General features: G+C 37.6%; 1 protein-coding gene across 4 annotated transcripts in view; it reads right to left on the reverse strand.

Moving 5' to 3' along the window:
• JADE3 (jade family PHD finger 3) overlaps positions 1–19,755 on the reverse strand; it is a 72,101-nt gene extending 52,346 nt beyond the window's left edge. For 3 of the 4 annotated variants that reach the window (XM_045538530.1, XM_045538531.1, XM_045538532.1), the window contains exons 1-3: positions 19,699–19,750; positions 18,824–18,903; positions 799–956 (exon numbers count right to left, since the gene is read on the reverse strand). In XM_045538530.1, coding sequence (XP_045394486.1) covers positions 799–956; positions 18,824–18,903; positions 19,699–19,744 — 284 coding nt within the window. In that variant the 5' untranslated portion in view covers positions 19,745–19,750. Of the gene's footprint in view, positions 1–798; positions 957–18,823; positions 18,904–19,698 lie in introns of all 4 variants that reach the window. The other variant, XM_045538529.1, reaches the window with a different exon arrangement.
• Positions 19,756–24,593: the final 4,838 nt, after the last annotated feature.

Consider the following 24,593-nt stretch of genomic DNA (forward strand, 5'->3'; position numbering starts at 1 on the left):
CTTCTCATGCATGTTGCTATGGTTTTAATGTGTGCCCCAAAAGTTCATGTGTTGGAACCTTAGTTCCCAATGTAGCAGTGTTGGGAGGTGGGGCCTTTAACAGGTGACTGGGTCTTGAGAGCTGAGTCCTCATTAATTGATTAATCCTATTACAGTAGGGATTAGTTCCTGTGGGAATGAGTTAGTTCTTGTAGGAGTGAATAACAGTTCTTGCGAGAGTGGGTAATTATAAAAGTAAGCTCTGCTTGTTCTTGCAGTCTATTTAGCATGCACTTGCTTGCTCTTTCACTCTTCCACCATGTTATGACACAATACAAAAGCTCCTGCCAGAAGCTGCCACCATGCCTGTGGACTTCCCAGCCTCCAGAACTGTGAGCCAAATCAACTTCTTTTCTTTATAAATTATCTAGTCTCAGGTATTCTAACAACAGAAAACAGACAGAGACAGGTGTTATACAATTAATGTTCTGTTTCTCTTTGAAGACTAATAAATGTTATTGATTGTTGAGTCAGACTTGGAAATCCTGGTCACAAAACCTTAACATAATTTCACATTGGCCTTCAAATGTTTTCATCCTATAAATGGCACAAAATATCCCTAAATAAATGAGCTTGGCTTTAATTACTAATCTATCAAAGTCTAGTATAATCTGCCACTGATCTGAATGAACTGGTAAACATAGTATGTGACTTTGTATTATAAATGTATAATTAGCCATTTTAAGTTTCTCCCCAAGCAGCACACAGATAACCATGAGAATATTCACTCTTAAGTCAAAGACACAAGCATGCAAGTACCTGACAGAAGGCTGTGGGAGAGAATCTGGACTGCCTGGTACTTGGACTCCCTTTTCCCATTCTTCCTTCCATGTATCAGTAAAGAGGTAATAGCTGTCAGGATTAATGTGGTGAGAATCTGGAATTTTCATGGCACTGATGAGGTCCTTCCGGAATACCTGGGAAGATAATGCACATAACTTAAGAAGACCATCACTATGGAACTAATATCATTTAATGTTCTTTTTAAAAGAGTATCCCTACCCACTCTCCACATCCAAAAAGAGAAACATCTCTAACTTCCTAAATGGCCAGATCAACTCCTATTTGGAAAGGTCTGAAGTACTAACAGGGAAGCCAGTTTATTCTGGATTTAATAAAGGGTAAAGGAGTCCTTCCTGAATTATTTCCTTGGGCTCCTTGAATTTAAATCAATAATACGGCTTACTAAAAAATTTGTATAAAACAAATAATCCTTAACTCTCTTAAATTAAGCAACAAAAGTCCACTGATAACTTATAATTGTTTATTTGGTCATCACCTCATTTTTAAATTATTTGCTTAGAAATAATTTTAGATTTACACAAAAGTTACTAAAATAGTACAGAGTTCCCATATACCCTTGACTTAGTTTCCTCTAATGTTAACATATTACATAACCAGAGTACAATTACCTAAACCAGGAAATTAACATTGCTATAATACTATTAACTAATCTACAGACTATATTCAAATTTTACTAGTTTTTCCCCTAATGTCCTTCTGTTGCAGAATTCAGTCCAGGATCCCATATTGCAATTTCATTGTCATGTTTCCTTAGCATCCTCTAATCTGTCACAGTTTCTGTCTTTCCTTGTCTCTTATGACCTTGGAACTTTAGAAAAATACTTGCCATGTATTCTGCTGGGTGCAGTGGCTCATGCCTGCAATCCCAGCACTTTAGGAGGATCGCTTGAGGCCAGCAGTTTGAGACCAGTTTGGGTAACATAGTGAGAACGTGTCTCCACACACACACACACACACACACACACACACACACACACATCTGTGTGTGTGTGTGTGTGTGTGGTATTTGTCATGTATTTTGTACTATGTCCCCTCCTATTTGGGCTTGCCTGATGTTTTCTCATGATTAGATTAAGGCTATGCATTTTTTTGACAGGAATACCACAGAAATGATGCTATGCCCTTCTCATTCCATTTTATCATGGATGTATAATATTGATGTCTTATTAGTGGCAATATTAAACTTGATCATTTGGTTCAGGTAGTGTTTTGCTGGTTTTCTCCACTGTTAGGTTACTATTAATATATTTCCCTTTGTAATAAAATGTCTTGGAGGAGATACTTGGAGACTATAAAAATATTCTGTTTCTCCTCAAACTGTCATGAACTAATACTAATGTCAACTGGTGGATATCCTGCCTACAACAATTTTTACTGTGGTGTTTTAATGGTGATTTTCTATTTTCTTAATTTCTTCTACGATTATTAATGGAGATTCTTCTATAAAAATATGTCTCTTCTCCCCCATTTATTTATTCCATTCTTTATTTGTATCATTATAGACTTATGGATATCGATTTTATTCTTTGGGTTATAATTCAGTATTACTGTCATTTATTTTATTGCTCAAATTCCTCTACCTTTGGCCACTGGGAGCTCTTTCAGGTTGATGCCTGTGCTCTTTTGATAGTCACATCCTTTTTTGAACAATTCCTTAATTTCTAATACTACAACATGGCCCAAGTATGATTATGTCCTCTAACTGGTTATAAAAACTATTGATTTTATATGTTAACTTCATAACCTACTACCTTACTGGATTCTTTTATTGCTTGGGTTAGTTTTATCACCAATTTTTCTACAGTTTTCAAGATACAGTACCATATCATCTTGCAAACAGTTTTGCATCTTCTTTACCAAGTCTTATATCTCTAAATGGTTTATCTTGTTCAATTGCATTGGCTAATACGTCTACCAGTATTCTGAATAGTAATGGAGATAGTGGGTATGTCTGTTTTCTTCCTGAAATTAGTGGAAATTTAATGGGGAAAATGTTTCCCCATTAAATAAGATACTAGGTTTAGGACTAAGATATTTACATTTTATAATGCTAAGAAAATATCTTACAGTTGCTATTTTCTTTAATGTTTTTATCATGACTGGGTGTTAAATTCTGTTAAAAGTTTCTTCAGTGTATATGGAAAAATAGAATTTTTCCTTAGATACATTAATACATGGTATATTATTACATTTCATAACACTGAAACAAATATATTTCTAGGATGAACGTCACTTGGTCATGATGTATATTCTCTTAGTATGGTATGGTATTCTGTTTTCTAATATTTTATTTAATATTTTTCTATCATATTCATGAATGATATTGATCTGTAGTTTTCTATTATCTTGATCAGGTTTAGTATCAGTGTTATACATGCTTCATAAAAGGAATTAAGACATTTTCCTTCCTTTCCAAGGTTCTAGAATAATCTGAAAATTACTGGGAGTATCTGGTACCTGTGAAACCATCTGGACCTGGTCTTTTTTGGGTGAAATAGTTCCTTAATAATTTTCTGTACTTCTTCTATGGAAACGAATCTCTTTACGGGGTCTTTTTTAGTAATAGTATTTCCATAGGAAATTATTAATCTTATTTAGGTTTTCAAATTTATTTGCAGAGGCCACAAAATACAGGCAGTCCCACTTTGCACAGCAGTATGGGACCATAAAAATGATAATGCATGCTGAAACCATGAAAAGCAATTTTAATAATTAATGAGGGCCATGTACAGTGGCTCATTCCTATACTCCCAGCACTCTGGGAGGCCGAGGCAGGAGGATTGCTTGAGGACAGGAGTTCGAGACTAGCCTGGGCACCACAGTGTGACTCTTTCTCTACAGAAAATAAAAAAAAGTCAGTTGGGCATGGTAGTGCATGCCTGTAGTCCCAGCTACGCAAGAGGATCACTTGAGCCCAGGAGTTCAATACCAGCCTGGGCAACATAGCGAGATTCTATCTCTTAAAAAAGAAAAGTAGGTTGAACAATGCTTGTCTCCTTTTTATCACACAACTTACAATATTGAACAAGTGTCTGAGATGTGATGCTTTCATTTTCATTATTTTTAAAAATCTACAATTCAGTTTGTATTTCCCCTTTTTACCCAAGAATTGTTTAACAGAAAGTTTTTAAATTTAGATGTGGAAGAATCTTTGTTTTTGTTAGTAATTTCTGATTTTACTGCATTGTGATCAGAGTATTGTTTATTTCTACTTAATGGAAACTACTTATGTTTTCTTTGTGATTTAGTATTTGATCATATTTTGTGTATGTACCAAGTAATTCGAAGAAGAAGGTGCATTGTCTATTTTGTTTTTTTTAAGAGACAGGGTCTCACTCAGTTGCCCAGACTGGAGTGCGGCAGCCTGATCATAGCTCACTGTAGCCTCCAACTCTTGGGCTCAAGTGATCCTCTTGCCTCAGCTTCTTGAGTAGCTAGGATTACAGGCATGTACCACCACGCTCAACTAATTTTTAAAAATTTTTTTGGAGAGATCAGGTCTCGCTATGTTGCCCAGGCTGGTCTCAAACTCCTCGCCTCAAGCAATGCTCCCATGTTGGCCTCCCAAAGTGCTAGGATTACAGGCGTGAGTCACCACGCCTGGCCTATTGTCTATTATCTGTAATGTCAAGGTATAGATTTTGATAGCTATTCATCAGATGTACTTTACTGTTTAGATCGATCTCATATTTTTTGTTCACTTAATCTAAGACTGTGAGAGGTATTTTAAAGTCTCCTATGATTAGTGTGTTTCTATCTGTATCTCCTCGCATCTCCTATAGCTTTTGCTTTATAAACATGGTTGCTGTGTTATTCAGTGCATAAATATTTGTAAGTATATCTTCATGGTGAATTATAGATTTTAGCATTAAAAAGTCTCCTCCTTTGTCTTTGGGGCTTTAATTCTACCTCATCTGATATCAGGATCACTACCCCTGAGCTGTTTTAATTTCCATTTTCCTGGTCTACCTTTGTCCATTTCCTTATTTTTAGCCTTTCTGAATAGGTGCTTTAGGTATGCTCTTATATACAGAATATAGTTGAATCTTGTTTTGTGAGCCAAAATGACAATCTTTTTCTGTAATAAGCCTTAGCTATGTGGAAAATTCAAATGCCATTCATATTTACTGGTAAGATTCATATGCTTGGTCTCAACTCTGTCATATTTTATAATTATATGTATTATGCTATATTTTCTATGTTTCTTTCTCTACCAGATGTGTATTCTTTACTCTTTTATTTATACATATACTTTTTTTTTAGATGGGTTTTGCTCTGTTGCCTATGCTGGAGTGCAGTTGTACAATCACTGCTCACCGCAGCCTTGAACTCCTGGGCTCAAGTGATCCTGCCACCTCAGCCTCTGGAGTAGCTGGGACTACAGGCGCATGCCACCATGCCCAGCTATTTTTAAAATTTTTTGTATAGATGGGGTCTCACTATGTTGCACAGGCTGGTCTTGAACTCCTGGCCTCAAGTGATCCTCTTGCCTTGGCTTCCCAAAGTGCTGGGATTAGAGGGATGAGCCTCCACACTGGGCCTATTTATATATATACTTTTTAATTTAGGAAGGTTTGTGGTTTTATTCCAGTTGTTATCCTTTGTACTTACAACTTTTAAAAATGCCCTTAATCTCATTCTATTAACCTTTTACTATTTGGTTTATCAGTTTTTATCACTATCAGTGAACTCCCTTAAGGGAGAGGGGGATAAGAATGATATGAATACTGTGGAACTCAGTGAGGTCTCAAACCCCATCCCTAGCTGTGTGGAAAGTTCAAATGTCAGAGGTAAGGGATGATGCTACGGGTACAGCTACAACTTGGACTTATATTATCCTCTGGTTCAACAGGCCCCTGAGTAAAAAGAGGCACAGAAATGTGTTCAGCAGCCTGGAAACATGACTTAAATGGTTGTGGCAGCCTGAGCTTTGTGATTCTGCCTTTTCAAAAACATAAAAGTATATCATGAGTTCTTAAGCTAATCTGGCAATGATATCAGCAATGAAGGTCTAGTAATATAACCAATGAGGGAACACTTTCACATAAAAGCGTACATACCTTGGTCTATATCTCACCAAGATATAGACCTGAAAAAAAATCAAACAACCAATTGCAGGTGGAAGATAAATGTGTCCACATTTCCAGAAGATCAGAGGCAGATGCTATCAAGCAAACATTTTAGCCTTTAATGCTCATAAAGGTTCTCTGACGAGAAACACTGTCCAAGTTCTATATAACATGAAAGTAAAGGCACAAAGCATGATCTAATAAAGCAATTAATTCTCAGTGGGTGCAGTTGTGTTTAAACTGACATCACTTTTCAGAGTGTAGGACTAAATAATCATATAATCAAATGATGCCATTTAAATGAATAAGGGCTCATTCCATTTGCTACTTTGCAGGGACAACTCTATAAATGCTTGTTGGTTTCACTTACAGAAGATTTAGAGTTAATAATATGACCTGAGCAAATTAGGAAAAGAAATCTACCTTAAACATGCTGGTTGGCCAGGTAGCAACAAAATGACCTTCCTACCAAGAATCCTGGCCAATTAAAGTTAATTGGGTGCTGCACAGGGAAAAAGCTAAGTCCACAGAAAACAAAAACTGGTGGTTTATTACACAATACTTTGTGTAAGTGGGTAAGAAGGGATCATAGACATATCCGTTTAATGTGTTTTGCACAGAGCTCAGTGTTCTGAGTGACTAGTGGGAGACACTGAATTACCATTTTGCTTAACATGCTGATCCATTTCTATAAATTACTAGAGTGCCTTTAATGAGCCAGCGGTTAAGCAGTGGTGGCAATTTACAATTGTGCCAAACTACTGTCTTTGGGAAGGGAAGTGCTGTGGGAAATCCTACCTTAGATCTGGAAAGAATGCTAGAGCTAAGGATTTATCAGTATCCTGAAGTATTTCATTATTTTCCAAGTGATACTCTTTTCTGTGAGGCGAACATGGTAACCACTATACTATGGGAAATCTTTACAAAATAGATTGCAAAATCATGCTTTGAGCTTAATAATGCCATACCATCTAATCACATAGCACAAGCTATAACTGCTTATGAAATCTGTTCTATATAAGAACAGACAATCTGGTCTATCTAAGCCTAGAAACATATTATAGTGGGTTAAATGGTGACCCCCCCCAAAGATAATGTCCATATCCTAATTCCCAGAAACTGTGGATATTACCTTATTTGGAAAAAGAGTCTTTGCAGATGTAATTAAGTTAAGGACATTCAGATGAGGAGATCATTCTGGAACATCCAGTTGAGCCCTAAATCCAATGACAAGTGTCCTTACAAGAGAAAGGCAGAGGAAGATTTGAAACAGAAGAGAAGGAGGCAGTGTGACCATGGAAGCAGAGATTAGATATGTCCACATATCAAAGGCTGGAAGAGGCAAAGAACAGAATCTTCCCTAAAACTTCTGGAGGGAGTACAGACTGGCTGATTTTGGACTTCTGGCCTCCAGAACTGTGAGGGAATAAATTCCTATTGTTTTAAGCTACCTACTTTGTGGTAATTTGTTACAGCAGCCCTAGGAAACTAATATACATGTTTACCAAACAGAAGAGTAACTTGAAGTCTCTAGACAAAACAAAGCGGTATAAAAGCAGAGGCCAATGAAATGTGGTCCTTGTCTATGGCTTCAGAAATACTGAAACCTCCAAAAAAGAGGCACTCTGTGAAGTCTGGGAAACTTGAACTGAACACCAACCAACTTATACCTGTTTTTATTAAGCAAATGAAAGCTAAATCCAGTGACTATTATAATTTTCCCTTCCCCTTTAGAGAAAAACAGCAGACATATGACAAGCCTGATTTCAATTTTACAAACTAGCCAAATTAAACAGCATCAGATCCAAGTTTTCTGGAGAAGCATTTTTACTCAAGGCAGAGTGTGAGTGTCTGCCTTATCTTGCTACAGAAGTCAAACATCTCAAGCATGAGGCAGAATATAAAATGTTGAAGAGGGGATGGGAATGTAAGTTTAGCACTCAAGCAAATATCTGCAAAGTGATATAAAATATATTTACTAAACTAGTCTCACGAACCTGCTCCTGATAAGAAAAAGAATTTTTAAGGTTTTTAAACTGAATACAAACAAGATAGCTACAGCATATCCTGATTAGTGATGTGAATTTTATGCACATACAGTGGCACACACATACACACACATTTGTATATATTTTCATAAAGAAACAAAAGGATAAACCAAAAACTTAAAATAATGGTTAACTCCGCAGAAGGGGGAGAAAACAGAGAGGGAAGAGAGACAAAAGCTGGATCTCTCTGAATGTATTTTGTTTTACAGTTTAAAGTTTGAACTAAGCAAATAATTTATATAATTAAAAATTGTTAAAGAAAGGACTATGAGTTCTGGGACAGAATACCTAGATTGGAGTAATGGTTTCACCCCTTAGTAGCTTTTGGCAAGGTACCCAATCATGTGTAAAGTGGGGATAACACTCACCTCATAGGGGTGGTTGTAAGTAAGCATTAAATGGGTGAACGTGTGTAAAGGGCTTAGCATGGTATTGGTCTCATAGTAACTGTTAAATAAATGCTAGATGTAGTTATTTTATCATCATCACAGTCGTGGCTTTCCTTCTAAAAGCAGAAAGAAGTATATAGCTAAGATCTTCTATCTAATCCATAAAGTAATTATTGATGAGGTAGGAGAGATGTGAGTTCATGGCTCAGTTAAAATGTACATGCTTTGGCTCCCAAAAACAGAGTTCCCAAGGGAGAGCTCCATCAAGAACTTTAACCCAACATTCCAGAGGCCAAAAGGTAATGCAGAAACATCACAAAATAAACCATGGTCATTTGCTGCTAAATTAAAAATCATGAATGAAGGATTTGGATGTTGACACTGATCTTTCTAGGTAATGAAGTTGAGAAGTTTTACAAATTCTTAATAGTGAGCCTATTTTATATGCACTGGTAGTTTCTCCCCAAATTCCTGAAACAAAAAGGCTTTGTACTTACCAGATAACTGCTCATTTATGGTCAAAGAGGAGATTCACAGGCTAACATACAGTCCAGAAGCTATGCCAAGTCCAACACTGTGTGTACATCTGGCCTCTTAGATGCTTGCAGAAACAAAGGAGGCCTCACTATGAATTCAATTAGAACATCAATGCTTAACCTGCCAGAGCCACAAAATGACAATGCCCTTCATGGACAACTCTGGCTTTTATTATTCTCATTACCATTTCTCAGTTGGCAGTTTCTTAAAGCACGGCTAGTCTGAACATTTGTGTGACATTTTTCATATGAAAAGCCAAAACATTTACTTCCTGTATGACACAAAGGGAAACACTGTCTGGTCCACGTGAATAAAGCAGAGATTGATCAATTTTCACTCATATTCACTGAAATCTGAAACTATACAAAACTGACCACAAACTGATATGTCACCCTAAAAGCACAAAACAGCTGCAAACTGATAACTATATTTAATCAAAAGGGATTAAGTATAATTGTACAATCTTAAGGCAAAAAAAGATTTTCAGGTTATCAACCACTTAAAGCAGAGAAAACCTAGCAAAGAGTAAAGTCTGTTCTTATATGATAACAAAGGTACCCCATATTGTTAAGACATTGTATTCTATGTTGATTTTTCCAACAAATCGAAGGTTATTCAGTTTCTAAATTTAAAACTTTGAAACCTATGGAAATATTTTTCAAATAATTTAAAATAATTCTCATGTTTCTTATACAGAATAAACAGAACATTTTTGATGGTGATAGGCTGACACCAATTGGAACATCAATTACCATAAAACAATGTACTTTTGAGTTGCTTAGGTAAGCTGTATTATGCCCCTTACCCTATACCAAACAGAGATTTATGTAACCTGGTGATAGAGGAGGCGGAGCAATTGAGTCTCACATGGAGATCTGGGCAATTTTCACTCAAGAAATGACATTTGAGGTTTGCTTTGCAAGTTATTCTCCCTTCCCTCAAAGTCCCTTTTTGTGCAATAACTGTGCATTTACAGCTTAGTGTTTTTTATCTGTTGTGAGTCAGAAAACCAAATAACTAAGCTTGTTAGAAATATAGGTACATTGGCCAGGTGCGGTGGCTCATGCCTGTAATCCAACACTTTGGGAGGCTGAGGTGGGAAAATTGTTTGAGGCCAGGAGTTTAAAACCAGCCTGAGTAACATAGCAAGACCCCATCTCTACAAAAAAAATTATAAAAATTTAGCTGGGCATGGTGATATATGCCTGTATTTCCAGCTACTTAGGAGGCTGAGGTGGGAGGATCGCTTGCTTCCAGGTGTTCGAGGCTGTAGTGAGCTATGATCAATGCCACTGCATTCCAGCCTCAGTGACAGGGTAAGACCCTGTCTCTACAAAAAAAAAAGTGAGAGAGAAATATAGGTAAGATGATATAAACAGGCTCCACTTGAGGATATGTAGTATTCTTCACTGAATTAAAATACATGAGCTTTCACTCTGTTGCTATGAAAGTCTTGGATGATAATAAATGAGATGCCAGGCCTACAGATGATATGCAGTCAATCCTTTAAGATAGGTTGATATGTTTTACAGACCAGACTAATATTAGGTGAAAATATCCTGGCTTTTGAGAAAGAATGGAACACTTTTTAATACACTCTAACTGAACACAAAGCCTCTGAACCTTACATGTGATTCATATACCCCTAGGAAATTTTTCTCCAGAAGATAAATCAGAGGGAGACATGCACAGGAATCTCACTGATGTACTAAATATCAAAGAAAATATCTATTTATTAATACAGCCAATTAAGACCCTGTAAAAAGGATAATTTAAATTGCACATCAATGACTAACTCCCAGTAAAAACATAAGGCTCAAGACTTCTGGTTTCATCTCAGACCTGCAGAGAGTCAGAAAAAAGAAATTCCCATCTTTACAAGAAGAAAAAGGCAGGACAGGCAGCAAATTAACAATTTTTCATGAACCCGTCAGAGAAATGAGTCACAGGACAAATGGCCAACTCAAAGAGAGAGAGGCACCTGCAGGGAGACACAGGACAGAGCATTTGCTTACCTGGGGCAGAAGCCACAGTAGGAACATTAAACTAGAAATTTCGATGAATCATTGGGAAGCCAAGTGGGGACTATTATGAGAGTATGAAGTTCCTGGGGGCTACAGTCACAGGGGTTCCCATCCTTTTCTTCAGGAACCCAACTAGGCTCACACAGGGAAGAAGCGGGGCAGGGAACCTGTAGAAAGCTCCCCGAGTGGTGCTCTCTAGGTCCCTGGTGCTTAGGGCCCTGGTTTCCTTACTGAACAAAAGGCTTCATCTGCAGGGGACTAATATCAAGTGAGGGCAATGGTGTAATTTCACTATTGCTAGGGAAGGGAAAAGCACTCAACCTCAGCCTCTGTGTGTTACCTAAGGGACAAAAAGCCTTAATCTATAGGAGGCAGAAATTCAATGACAAAGGCTGAGAACATCACACGATACCTGCTGCAGGAAGATAAGGGAATAGAGGGCAGAGGCAAAAAGGTTCTAGCTGTGAAGACCACCTCCCCCATCCCCACACACAGGACCACTATGCACTCAAAAGACTAAGAATTAATTAGAGGATTAGAGAATGCTGCCCCTTCCTTATATCCTACAACCATGCTAAAGCTTCAGTGATAATAACAGTGGCTAATAGCTGGGAGAGCTACAAGACTCAGAATTTCTCTGAGGACAACCACAAAAAGACCCTAAGCCAAGAGAGGAGATAAAAACAAGGTCACTAGAGGGATTTCAAGTCTCTGGTGCCTACAGCAATAACAAGTTTCAAACACCCTAATATATTGCTGGTGGGACAGAAAAATGACAAAGCCACTTTGGAAAACAGCCTGGCAGTCCCTTAAATAGTTAAATAGAGTTAATCTGACCCAACAATTTCACTCCTGAGTGTATACTTGAGACAAATGAAAACATATGTCCATATAAAAAGTTGTATATGAATGTTCATAAAATTACTCATAAATATCCCCAAAGTGAAAACACTCCAGAAGTCCATCAACTGATGAATGGATAAACAAAATGTGGTATATTCATACAATGCATTATCATTCAGTCATAAAAACAAAGTACTGATATGTGCTACAACATGGATGAACCTTGAAAACATTATGCTTAGAGAAAGATGCCAGACACAAAAGGCCACATATTGTGTGATTCCATTTATATGAAATGTTCAGAATAGGCAAACCCACAGAGATGGAAAACAGATTAGTGGTTGCCAGGGGTTAGGGGTAGGGAGACTGGGGAGTAACTAACTGCTAATGGGTAGGGGGTTTCCTTCTGGGGTGATGAAAATGTTCTAAATTTAGATTGTGGTAATGGTTACACAACTCTGAATATACTAAATCCCAATGAATTATACACTCTAAAGGGGTGAATTATATGCTATGAGAATTATATTTCATAAAAGATGTTAAAAATGTTTTTTTTAAAAGGGTGATTATTGTATCCATAGACACCACTTGAGAGTCCTTGATGTCCACTCCCACCCAGCAATGAGGCACCCCTCCTCCTCTACATGGTGTTAGCCGAGACTGGGTAGAAGTCTGGGCTGTTACCATTGCCCATCAGTAATGTGGTACCCCTTACCGCCACCACATTCCCTACTATGAGTGGAGGCAACAAGGTGGGGATTTCTACCTCTACCAAATAGTAATGAAACTCCCTACCCTCACTTCCCAAAGAGATAAGAGAGCTAGGATAGAGCCTAGGAATTCTGCAACCAGTGGTAAAGAGGCAGCACTCTCTTCCACACTGGCCCAGTTATAGCAGAGGACTGCTAAAACAGAAGATTTAAATAAGACTCAGTGTTTCACAATACCAAAAATGTTCAAGATACGATAGAAAATCACTCATCATACTAAGAACCGGGAATGAGAAGAGACAATCAACAGGCACCAACACTGAGATCACAAAGATGTTAGAATTATCTGACAAGGATTTTAAAGCATCTACAATAAAAACGTTTCAACAAGAAATTACAAACACTTTTAAAACAAAAAAATAGTCTGATCAAAGAAAGAGAGGCCATAAAGAATAACCAAATGGAAATTTTAGAATGGAATTATACAATTACTACAATAACTCATATATGATAGGCTCAAGAGAAGAATGGAATTAACCAGTAGAAGAAAAGAACCAGTGAACAAGAGAAATTTCTCAATCTGACTGACAAAAAGAATACAGACTGAAAAAAAAAGAAGCCTGAGACACCTGTGGGAAAATAACAAAAGATGTAACATTCATGTACCTGAAGTCCCAAAAGGAGAGGAAAAAGGAAGAGCTGAAAAAATATTTGAAGAAATAATGGCTGAAAATTTCCCAAACTTGATGGAAGATATAAATCTACAGATTAAAGACGCTGACCAGACCCCAGACAGGATAAACCAAAAGAAATCTATGCCCAGGTACATCATAATCTAACTTTTAAAAAGTAAAAACAAAGAAAAATCTTGAAAGCAACTGGGAAAGAAACAACTGATTAGAGGGTAACAACTACCTGAAGGAGAGAAGAATTTTTATTAGAAACCATGGAGACCAGCAGGAAGTAGTACAACATTTTTCAAGTGCTGAAAGAAAAGTGCTAGCAAACCAGAATTCTCTATCAAGTGAAAATATCCTTCAGGAATGAAGGTGAAATCAAGACATTTGCAGATGAAGGAAAACGAAGACGTTATCATCAGCAGATCTACCCTATAAGAATGCCTAAAAGAAGTTCTTCAAACAGAAAAAAATGAACAAAAAAGAAAAATTGGAACATCAGGAAAAAAGAAAGAAGAGAACAAATATGAGTAAATAGACTATCCTTCTCTTGAGTTTTCTAAATAAAGTTTGATGGTTGAGGCAACTATTATAACATTGTCTACTGTGGTTCTCAACATATATAGAGAAAATATTTAAGACAATTATAAAGGTGGCAAGGAATAAAAATACAGAAGTGGTGGTAAGGATTCTATGCTTCACTCTAAGTGGTAAAATGTAGAGATCAGTAGACTAAGTTATGTATGTAAAAGATAATACCAAGAACAACCACTAAAAATCTATACAAAGATATACACTCAAAATTAGTACAGATAAATCAACATAGAATTCAAAAAACTGTTCAAGTAACCCACAGAAAAATAGAAAATAAAACAGAGAAACAACAACAAAACCCCAGAGGGAACAAATAGAAAACAAACCATAAAATGGCAGACCCAAGCCAAATCATACCAAAAGTTATATTCAATAAATGGTTTAACTACACCAATTAGAATATAGAGATTGACAGAGTAAATTTTGAAAAATGACCTAACTATATATCATTGATGAGAAACTCACTTCAAATATAATCATATATATAGATTGAAGGTAGAAAGATGGAAAAAGTAAACCATACAAACATGAATCAAAAGGAACTGAGAAACTATATTAATATTAAATAGTATAGATTTGAGAGCAAATAAAATTATCAAAGACAAAGAGGGACACTATATTATGATAAAAGGGTCAATTTGCCAAGCAGACATAGCAATCCTAATATGTATGCACCTAACAAAAGAGCTTCAAAATACTTAAAGCAAAACTGACAGAACTGGGAAGAGAAATAGACAAATCCACAACTACAGTTGGAGCCTTCTACTGTCCTCTCTGAACAATTGCTAAAACTACTAGGTACAAAATCAGTGAGGAAACAGAAGAACCTGATCAACAAATCCAATTCCATAATAGCAGAATACAGTAAGCTCTCCATATCCACTCGTTCAAGGAACCATGGATATAAAATATTAGGGAAAAAATACAATATTACAACTATTTACATAGCATTTACATTGTATTAGGTATTATAAGTAACCTAAAGATGATTTAAAATATATGGGAGGATGTACATAGGTCATATGCAAATACCACACCATTTTATATAAGGGACTTGAGTATCTATGGATTTTGGTATCCCTGGGGGCATTCTTAAACCAATCCCCACAGATACCAAGACAACTGTACAGATGTTTTTTCAAGTGCTCATGGAACATTCACCAAGATAAACCATATCCTGGGCCATGAAACCAATCTTGACAAATGCAAAAGAACTGAAATCATATAGACTATGTTCTCTGACAAAAGTGGACACAAACTAGAAATCAATAATGGAAAGATAGCAGGAAAGTCTCCAAACACTTGGGAATGAAACAACACACTTCTAAATAACCCATGGGTCAAAGAAGTTGTCTTAAGGGAAATAAAAAAATACACAAAAATAAATGAAAATAAACATATCAAAATTAATGGGATGTAGCTAAAACAGTGTTTAAAGGGAAATTTATAGCATTAAAATTCTTACATTAGAAAAAAGAAAAATCTCAAATTAACAGCTTAAGCACCCACCTCAAGAATCTAGAAAAAGCATAAAATAACCCAAAGCAAGAAGAAGGAAGAGAATAATAAAAATAAGAGCATAAATCAATGGAATTGAAAAGAGAAAACTAATAGAGATGATTTCACTGATTTACAGAACAATTTGAATACAATAAATTATGCAGTATTAGATTATAATCCAAAGTATCAAATAAACATGAGTCCATATTGACATAAATAACTTTTAAAATGGAGGCAAAGAGACAATTTTCCTTACAGAATATTATGAAATAATATGTTAACAACTAATGCTTTCTTTTAGGAGGTGGAAGCTTAATCCCTGACCAACATCACACCTTTAATGGTAGGCCAGGCTTAGTGACTTGTTTTCAAAAGAAAAGAATAGGAAAAGGGAAAAATAGTAACTTTACAACGGAGAAACCTCATAAATATTATCTTAGCCAAATGATAAGCCCCATAATATAATGTGATGAGAAGGAGTCGGACACAGTGGCTCATGCCTGTGATCCCAGAGATTTGAGAGGCTGAGGTTGGAGGATCGCTTGTGGCCAGGAGTTCGAGACCAGCCTGAGCAACACAGTGAGATTCTGTCCCTAAAAACTGAAAAAAAAAAATTAGCTGGTGTGGTAGTGCATGCCTGTAGTCCCAGCTACTTGGGAAGCTGAGGTGGGAGGATCGCTCGAGCCCAGAATTTCAAAGCTGCAGTGAGCTAAATCGTGCCGCCACACTCTAGTCTGGATGACCCTTTCTCTAAAAAACTAAAATAAAAATGTGATGAAAAGGGCATTTCATCTCTGTTTTACTCTTCCCCCAAACTATAAATTCCATCTAATCATAAGACATGTATCACACAAACCCAGATTGTGTGATCTATTAACATACTGGTTAATAAAACAGGATTCTGGGTGAATAAAAACTTGAATTTCAACTTTGCTCTTATTTTTATGACCCTGGGCAAGTAACTTAACTTCTCTGAACCTCATCACCTGCAAACAGAACATAAAAGTATCTATTTTATAGTGCTATTGGGGGAATGAAACGAGAGTATATTATTTCCCCAATGTGCTTGATAATAAAAATCACCTGAGTCACTTTTTAAAAACAGAGCCCAGGAACCTTCCTTGGAAATATTAATTTACTAATGTCACAGGGTGGGGTGAGTCTTAATTAGTATTTTTGATAAGCTTCCACAGATAGTTTTGTAATTGCTAAAGTTTGGGAAACAAATTATTAATATCTAATGTAAAGCTTTGGTGCATAAAACTTCAATAAATGGTAGTTATGAGAGGTAAGTATGATAATGTCCATATTATGGTAACAAAACAAATTATTTCAGAGAGATGAAACAGGCCAGCAAAGCAGAACATAGAATGAAGCTCTTCTAATGCCAAGGCTAGTTCTGTCCTACAGTATCACCAGGTTCTCCCTTTTATAACAGAATGTGAAGTATATATGAAAAAAAGTTTGCTTCCAGTAGCCCAGGTCCCTATCCCTTGCATCAAAAGACTACTATTCCCACTGACCGGAGGCAATAGGCCTCAAGACCCAAAGCCCTCAAATCGCTTTATATCCTAGGACCAGTCGTCCTCCTAAAGGGGTAGGTACCAAGGTTTCATTCTCACCATTTCATAGTCAAAGTCTCCTTTGGATAGATGGAAAATTCTTTCCATTCCTCTTTATGTGCATTTATATTCCCTAACTTTTTCTGTATGAAAAACACATAAATACACTCTGATATTCTACTGTGCCCAGAAAGAGCCATGGCAAAAGAAGGAAATGAAAAGTGACTTTCTGATAAAGGGAGAAATGCTCTCTGGTAATCCCCAATGAGTCACTCCCTTTCTACAAGGGCAGGTGGAACCTGTGACTTGGTTCTGAACAATATAATATGGCAAATATGATGGGATGTCACTCCCTTGATTAGGTCATGTTATATGGCAAACATAATGGGGTTGACTATATTTTGTCATATAAGACTCCACTTTAGCAAGCTGCAGGGAAAGACTCCCCCTCTCCTGGCTCTAAAAAAGTAAGCTACTATGTTGTGAAAGGACCTATGGAGAAGGCCATGTGGCAAGGAATTTAAGAGTGGCTCTCTACCAAAAGTCAGCAAGAACACAGGAACTCAGTCCTTTAACTCCAAGGAGATGAATTCTGCCATCAATCTGAATGAGCTTGAAAGCAAATTCTTCCCTAGTTGAACCTCCAAATGAGAAGACATCCCCAGTCAGTACAGTGATTGCAGCCTTAAAAGACCCTGAACAGAGAACCTCGTCATGTCATGTCATGCCCTGCCCAGACTCCTGACCCACAGAAATTGAGATAATAAATGTGTGCTGCTTTAAACCATTAATTTTGTAAGAATTTGTAATGCAGCAATAGATAACCAATACATTCTCTTTTCCTTTACAGCTAAGGAAGTCTACTCATAGAAGTGAAGATGCATAAAGTTAGTATCCCATCATTGAATTATCACAGAGGAAAGTCTGTAGGATCCACTAAACCATTACCAAGTCCAAGTGCAACTCTGGCACTTTGCTGCCCTTGGGGCAGAAGGCAACCAGCTTCACAAGGAGAGATCCATTCTTCTTGGGCCAGCAGTACTCCAAAGGCTGTGAGGACCCATCACAGCCCACAGCTCAGATGATCTCTAACCTAGTCCTTCTCTTCTCCATCTACAACCTCCTCACCTATCTCTTCCTGGACTATCTCCCACCTGCCAACTTAGCTACTTCCAATCATAGCCCAGGAAATCTCTGGGTCCTTCCCAATCCCCTATGTCAGGCTCTGTTTGACTTCCTGGTTAAGGGAAGAATATTCTAAAGCCAGTCACTTAAGTGTCATTACCAAAATGAAATCACAGTGTGAAGATTGTTGTTCTCCTAAAGGGAAAAGAAAATGGCATCTTTTTTGGAAAACAAATTCATCAGAAAACAAGCCTATCCATTGGCACATATTTACTCTTCATATCTTCTTTAAATTCTGGGTATTGTTGGTATGTAGGCAGGAGGCAGTTATCTATTTTTTTACAGTTGTCTTAGTCCAGTTAGTGTTGCTATAAAGGAATACTTGAGGCTGGGTAATTTTTAAAGAGAAGAGGTTTATTTACCTCATGCCTCTGCTTGCTGGAAGATTCAAGATTGGGCTTCTGTTAAGGACCTCAAGCTGCTTCCACTCATAGTGGAAGGCAAAAGGGAACTGATGTGTGCAGAGATCACGTGGCAACAGAGAAACTGAGAGAGAGAGAGAGAGAGAGAGAGAGAGAGAGAGAGAGAGAGAGAGAGAGAGAGAGAGAGAGAGAGAGAAAGAGAGAGAGAGAGAGAGAGAGAGTGAGAAAGAGAAAGTCTGTGTGTGTGTGTTCAGGGAGGGAATGTGCCAGGTTCTTTTTAACAACCAGCGCTCCTGGGAACTAATAGAGTGAGAACTCACTAACCACCCCCCAGGAGGGCATTAATCTATTCATGAGGGATACATCCCCATGATCCTTAGGTCCCCACCTCCAACATTGAGATCAAATTTCAACATGAAGTTTGGGGCAATAAACATCCAAACTATAGCATAAGTCTAATAATTGAATATCTAATCTCACCTCAGCAGGTTTCTTGTGTTCATGTCGAATTTTTGACTTGACCCTATATGTTGGGCCAGAAGTAAAAGAAGTAGAAGGATCTGCAAAAGATAATTAGAAAAAAATATTGAGATATATTACCCACTAATATAATTAAATGTCATAAAACTAAATGTCATCCAAGATAATATGAAAGATATGATGGAGAAGACCACAGAGATCTCATACCACTGAAGAAAACAGTCAAACTGCACCCAAGAGAGCCTCATAATGGAGTTTAATGACATTTATAGGTGATGTCCCAGAATGCAAAAGGTTCAACAATGCTAAGGCTGAGAAGATCCGATTTGGTGTAATCACGCCTCATAATGTTTTGGAATAACACAATTCATCTTCCACCTGGAGAAAAAATATCTGCAAAAACAACTGGAAAAACTAAAAATGTGGAGCAAGTAATCTGTGTATGCTTCAGCACTTCCCCAAAGGCTATTGTTAATAAGGTTACTGACTTTTATAAATGATAATTGACCCATGGTCAAACATTTAGTACTTGAGCTACAATTAGAATCAGGGCCTATAATTTATGCTGTCATACTTTTCTTCCTTTCTAGAGAAGGTCTGTTAAAGCATTACTAGATTTAGATTTTGTTGTTTAGGTAAATGAAAGGTGAAAAACAAAATGTTATATGCCCCACAAAACCAATTCTTCCACCTAATTTATCTATCTCTAATGAAATTTAAATGAGTAAGAAAAATGATACCCTGAGCTTTCCTTCCCAGAAACATTATTTTTTAACCATCGAAGGAAGCATGAAATGGCTTATCCTCAAGTCAAAGAAGAAATCTTCAAGGGGTATAGATACAAAGGTTACCAGCTGCCAGCTGGTTCTACTCACTCTCATCTGAACTGTCACTGGTGCTGAGGTGCCTGTGGCGTTTCATCCTGGAGCATCCTGGGAAATAGAACAACACTGAATAAAACAGTCAGCATGCACCCATCTCAGAAGGCAGTCAACACTGTCCCACAGATCCCAGAAGTAGCAGTAGGCAAATCACTCAAATCAAATGATTTCTTTCAAGAATATTCTCAAATGACCTACAGTAACCAAATCCTGCAATACAAATCGTGTCAAAGATTGGGCGAGTCTATATAGCCTTAGGAGGAAGCCCAAGCCACAGAGGACGAGTGGTACAACACTGACTGGAGCCTCAGGTGTGGCCACGTGTCCACTGTCCACCAAAAAAGAGAGGCAGCCACAGGGCCATCACCAGCCAGGGATCCCCAATAAGGAAGGAGCAGGAAAGGAAAAAAATCAATTGTGAGGGCAGCACCGTCAATGACCAAGGTTGAAAGGCATGGGACATGGTTGGCTGAAAAAAGAACAAGTGAGGCATGTCCCACCTTTGAGCAGAACTACACTGCTTTTCTGCCTGCCCTTTTTCCCTTTCACTCCCTCCTTGTCCCCATATCCCAAATAAGCAGCCTAATCTAAAATGCTAACTATATATACACTGTAAGAAATGTTATAGAAAGCTCCTGTATTGTGAAAAGTGAATAATGCTTTGGACTAAAACTTCTAATGGCTGAAGTGTTATTCACTGAGTGTGGCCAATGACAGATAAAAAGGAGGCATCACCCTTCTGGGAACACAATAGCCACTAGAGTGTAAGAAAAAAGGAAGACACAGTTAAACACACTTCAAGTTATAAAGGAAGTACTAAAAATGCAAACTAGAAATGACAGTAACATAGTGACTGACATTCTTTTATGTGCCACAAAATACAAAAATGCTACTAGGGGCTATCATGATTTCATAAGGAATAAAGGTCAAGGGTACTGCCTTTAAGCCACTTGCAATCTACTGAGGAGGTAGAAATCCAAGTACAGGGCCACTCTGAGCAATTATGAATAACAACAAAATTATATGTTAAAAAGCTTACAGAGTGCCACTTTTTTTTTTTTTTGAGACAAAGTCTCGCTTTGTTGCCTGGGCTAGAGTGAATGCCGTGGCATCAGCCTAGCTCACAGCAATCTCAAACTCCTGGGCTTAAGCGATCCCACTGCCTCAGCCTCCCGAGTAGCTGGGACTACAGGCATGCGCCACCATGCCCAGCTAATTCTTTTCTATATATATTTTTAGTTGGCCAGATAATTTCTTTCTATTTTTAGTAGAGACGGGGTCTCACTCTTGCTGAGGCTGGTCTCGAACTCCTGACCTCAAGCGATCCTCCCGCCTCGGCCTCCCAGAGTGCTAGGATTACAGGCATGAGCCACCACGCCCAGCCCAGAGTTCCACTTTTGGCATGATAGTGTCAGGAGCTCCATAGATCTACTACCCAGTAAAAAGGTGAAAATTATTTCAATTAAAAAACAGCTCACCATTTATAGTATCTGGAAATAGTCCTAAAGGTATACAGCAAATGAAGAAGCATTTATTCAAGAAAATTTACTAAAATATAGTAAGTAGAGTGGGAGTCTATGGTATTTGGACCTAGACCCATTCCCTCCATCTCCCCTCCCAATACAGATCTCATGCCAGACTGGTACAGCCAAGAACACAGAGCTCCCTCTCCCTGAGCCCCCAGTTGCAAGTCTTTCTTCCAAGGAGGAGCAGGACATCAGCAACTCCTGCCCCCAGCTACCTGGTACTGAGGCTAAGTTCCAGGCAAGTGTGGCTAGGAGGTAGGGGCTCCTCCCTTCTTCTACCCAGTCCCCACTCAATGGGATGGAGGCTATACCCTGGGCTTGGTACCACCAAGAATACTGAGGCCTTGACTGTGCTGGCCCCAGCTCATAAGTGGGGGTTCTACACCAGTAGAGGCAAAGCAGGGAGACCTGAGGCTGCCACACAGAAGGAAGCTCACTATTGTCCCCATCCTCTACACCAGAACTGTGGCTCAGAGATTTCCCAGGGAGAGAGGCAGGGCATAGAATAGAGGGCTCCAATTCTCTCTCCCAATGGAAGTGACTTCACTTGCAACTGAGTATAGAGAAGTTCAAGCCTACGCTGGCTAATATGCCAGAGAGAACCAGAGAAAAAGAGCAGGGAGGAGTCTCCCAGGGTCAAAAGAAATCTCAAACACTGATCTCAGGAACTATCCTTTTAGAGGAGCCTTAATTTGACTGGATCAGTTTGTGGAGCAATTTATGCCCTAGGATGTTATAAAATACAGAGCAATCAGCCAGCAATTAGTGGACCTTAACAGTTGGGTGTGGTCAGGGAAAGAGACAGCCAAAGAGAGCCCTGCCACAACTACTGCCATTCCAGGGTGACTGTGGGCATATCCAAGGTTGTGCCCCTGAGGAGAAACATCAGAGGCTTCATATTGCAGGATGGGGGAAGGCTGGTTGAGTAAATAGACTTCAATAAAATAATCCAGCCAGTCACTAAAGAAGTAAACAAGCAAATAACAATAAAGAGCCCTGGGGGATGGAAGAGTACCCAGAGTTGCTACAATATATTCATCTAAGGTGCCCAGTTTCCAACAAAAAATTATGAGATATGCAAAGAAACAGGAAATTATAACTCATACACTAGCAAAAAAACAAGCAACAGAAATTGCCTATGAGAGCAGCCAGATATCAGATTTAATAGGCAAAGTCTTCAAATTAGCCATATAAATATGTTTAAAGAACTAAAGAAAACCACAATTAAAGAAAAATGGTATGATGACAATATCTTGTCAAATAGAGAATATCAATAAAGAAATAGAAACTATAAAAAAGAACAAATGGAAATTCTGGTGTTGAAAACTATAATAATTGAAATGAAAAATTCACTAAAGGGCCTGGACAGTAGGTCTGAACTGGCAGAAAAAAGAACTAGTGAACTTGAAATAGGTCAATAGAAGCCAAAGAATAGAAAAAAGATGAAGAAAAATGAACAGAGCCTCAGAGCAATGTAGGACACCATTAAGTCCACCAACATATACATAATGGGAGTATGGGAAGGAGAAGAGAGAAAAGGAGCAGAAAAAAAAATAGAAAAAATTCCCAAATTTACCAAAAAACATTAATTTATATGTCAATGAACTCCATGCAGGATAAATGCAAAGAAATCCACAAACAGATACATCATAGTAAAATTGCTGAAAGCCAAAGACAAAGAGAAAATCTTGAAAGCAGCAGGGGAAAAAAACAACTCATCACTTACAAGAGAGCCCAAATAAGATTGAGAGCTAACTTCTCATTGGAAACAATGGAAGTTAGAAGACAGTGGGACAACATATTCAAAGTGCTCTCTGGTGATTATATATATTTGTGAATATATTATAATTGAATTATATACTTAAGTGGGTGAACTGTATGGTATATGAATTATATTTCAATAAAGCTGTCATTTAAAACTAATAAAGCAGTAAAACTAATAAGAGTACAAGTATCAGGATCATTAACTAAGCTTCTATTTGTTCTATTGTCAAAGTCAATTGAATATTTCTTTAAATAGAATGTTAGCCTCCCATTACATAAACGTGTGTTGCGGCTACATTTGGCATCTTGGTGCAAAACTTAAGACATTAAAATACCCTTCTGAAATGCAAACAAAAACAACAATAATAGCAGCAACAACAAAATACTTCCTATGAAAAACTAATGTGTAATTTAAAGTCACAATGAATGTAGAAACTTAAACAGAAATAAAAGTAATATTTTCTAACTATTCCCTATTGAATGCACAAATCTACCTAGAGCAGCACTTCTTTTGTCTGATATCATAGGGATGTTCCATATATATAAACTTTCCAGATAAATGGGATGCCCAAACATTTAAAATCCTAACTATCATTATTGGGAGCTTTTCTAAAATTGAAGCAACAAATTACCAGAGTTGCAATGGCTTAAAATCATACAAATTTATTACCTTACAGTTTAGCGGGTCAGAAGTCTGACATAGGTCTCACTGAGATAAAATCAAGATGTCAGCAGGGCTGCATTCCTTTTTGGAGGCTCTAGGGGAGAATCCATTTCCTTGCCTATTACAGCTGCTAGAGGATATTCACACTTCCTGGATCTTGGCCATCTTCCTCCATCTTCAACGCTAGCAACAATGCATCTCTCTGATCTGATCCTGCTTCTGTCATCACATATCATTCTCTGTCCCTTCTCTTCTGCTTCCCTTTTCCACTTTTAAGGACACCTGTGATTACACAGGGCCTACCTGTATAACCCAGGATAATATCCCTATTTTAAAGTCAGTTGATTAGCAGCCGTAAGTCCCCTTTGCCATGTAACCTAGCATATCCATAGCTTCTAGGGAGGGATTAGGACATGGACATCTTTGGAGGCTCATTATTCTGCCTACCACAACCTAATATATTTTTGCCTCATTAAAAGTAAATATACTCCCACACAAATATGCCCAGCATATTTTTTGACAAAAGTAAAAAATTAAATGAAGGAAAGATAGCCTTGTCAACAAATGGTGCTAGAGAAATAAGCAAAAATAGAAAATAAACCTCAACATAAGTCTCCCACCTTACACAAAATTTAACTCAAAATGGACTACAGGCTTAAATGTAAAATGTAAAACTATAAAACAGTTAGAAAAATCACAAGAGAAAATCTTCAAGATCTAGGGCTAGGCAAAGAGTTCTTAGAATTGATACCCAAAGCATGGTTTGGCAAAGAAAAATGTGACTTCATCAAAATTAAAAATGTTTGCTCTGGGCAGTATATATTCAGGGCAACTTAAATCTACGTTCCCAGGTTGTAGTCCCAGGTTGGCCCAAATAAACTCTCTATTTATATTTTTTAAAAAACCAAAAACCAAACAAACAAAAACTTTTGCTG

Source organism: Lemur catta, chromosome X (assembly GCF_020740605.2).
Source record: "Lemur catta isolate mLemCat1 chromosome X, mLemCat1.pri, whole genome shotgun sequence".
Lineage (NCBI taxonomy): Eukaryota > Metazoa > Chordata > Mammalia > Primates > Lemuridae > Lemur > Lemur catta.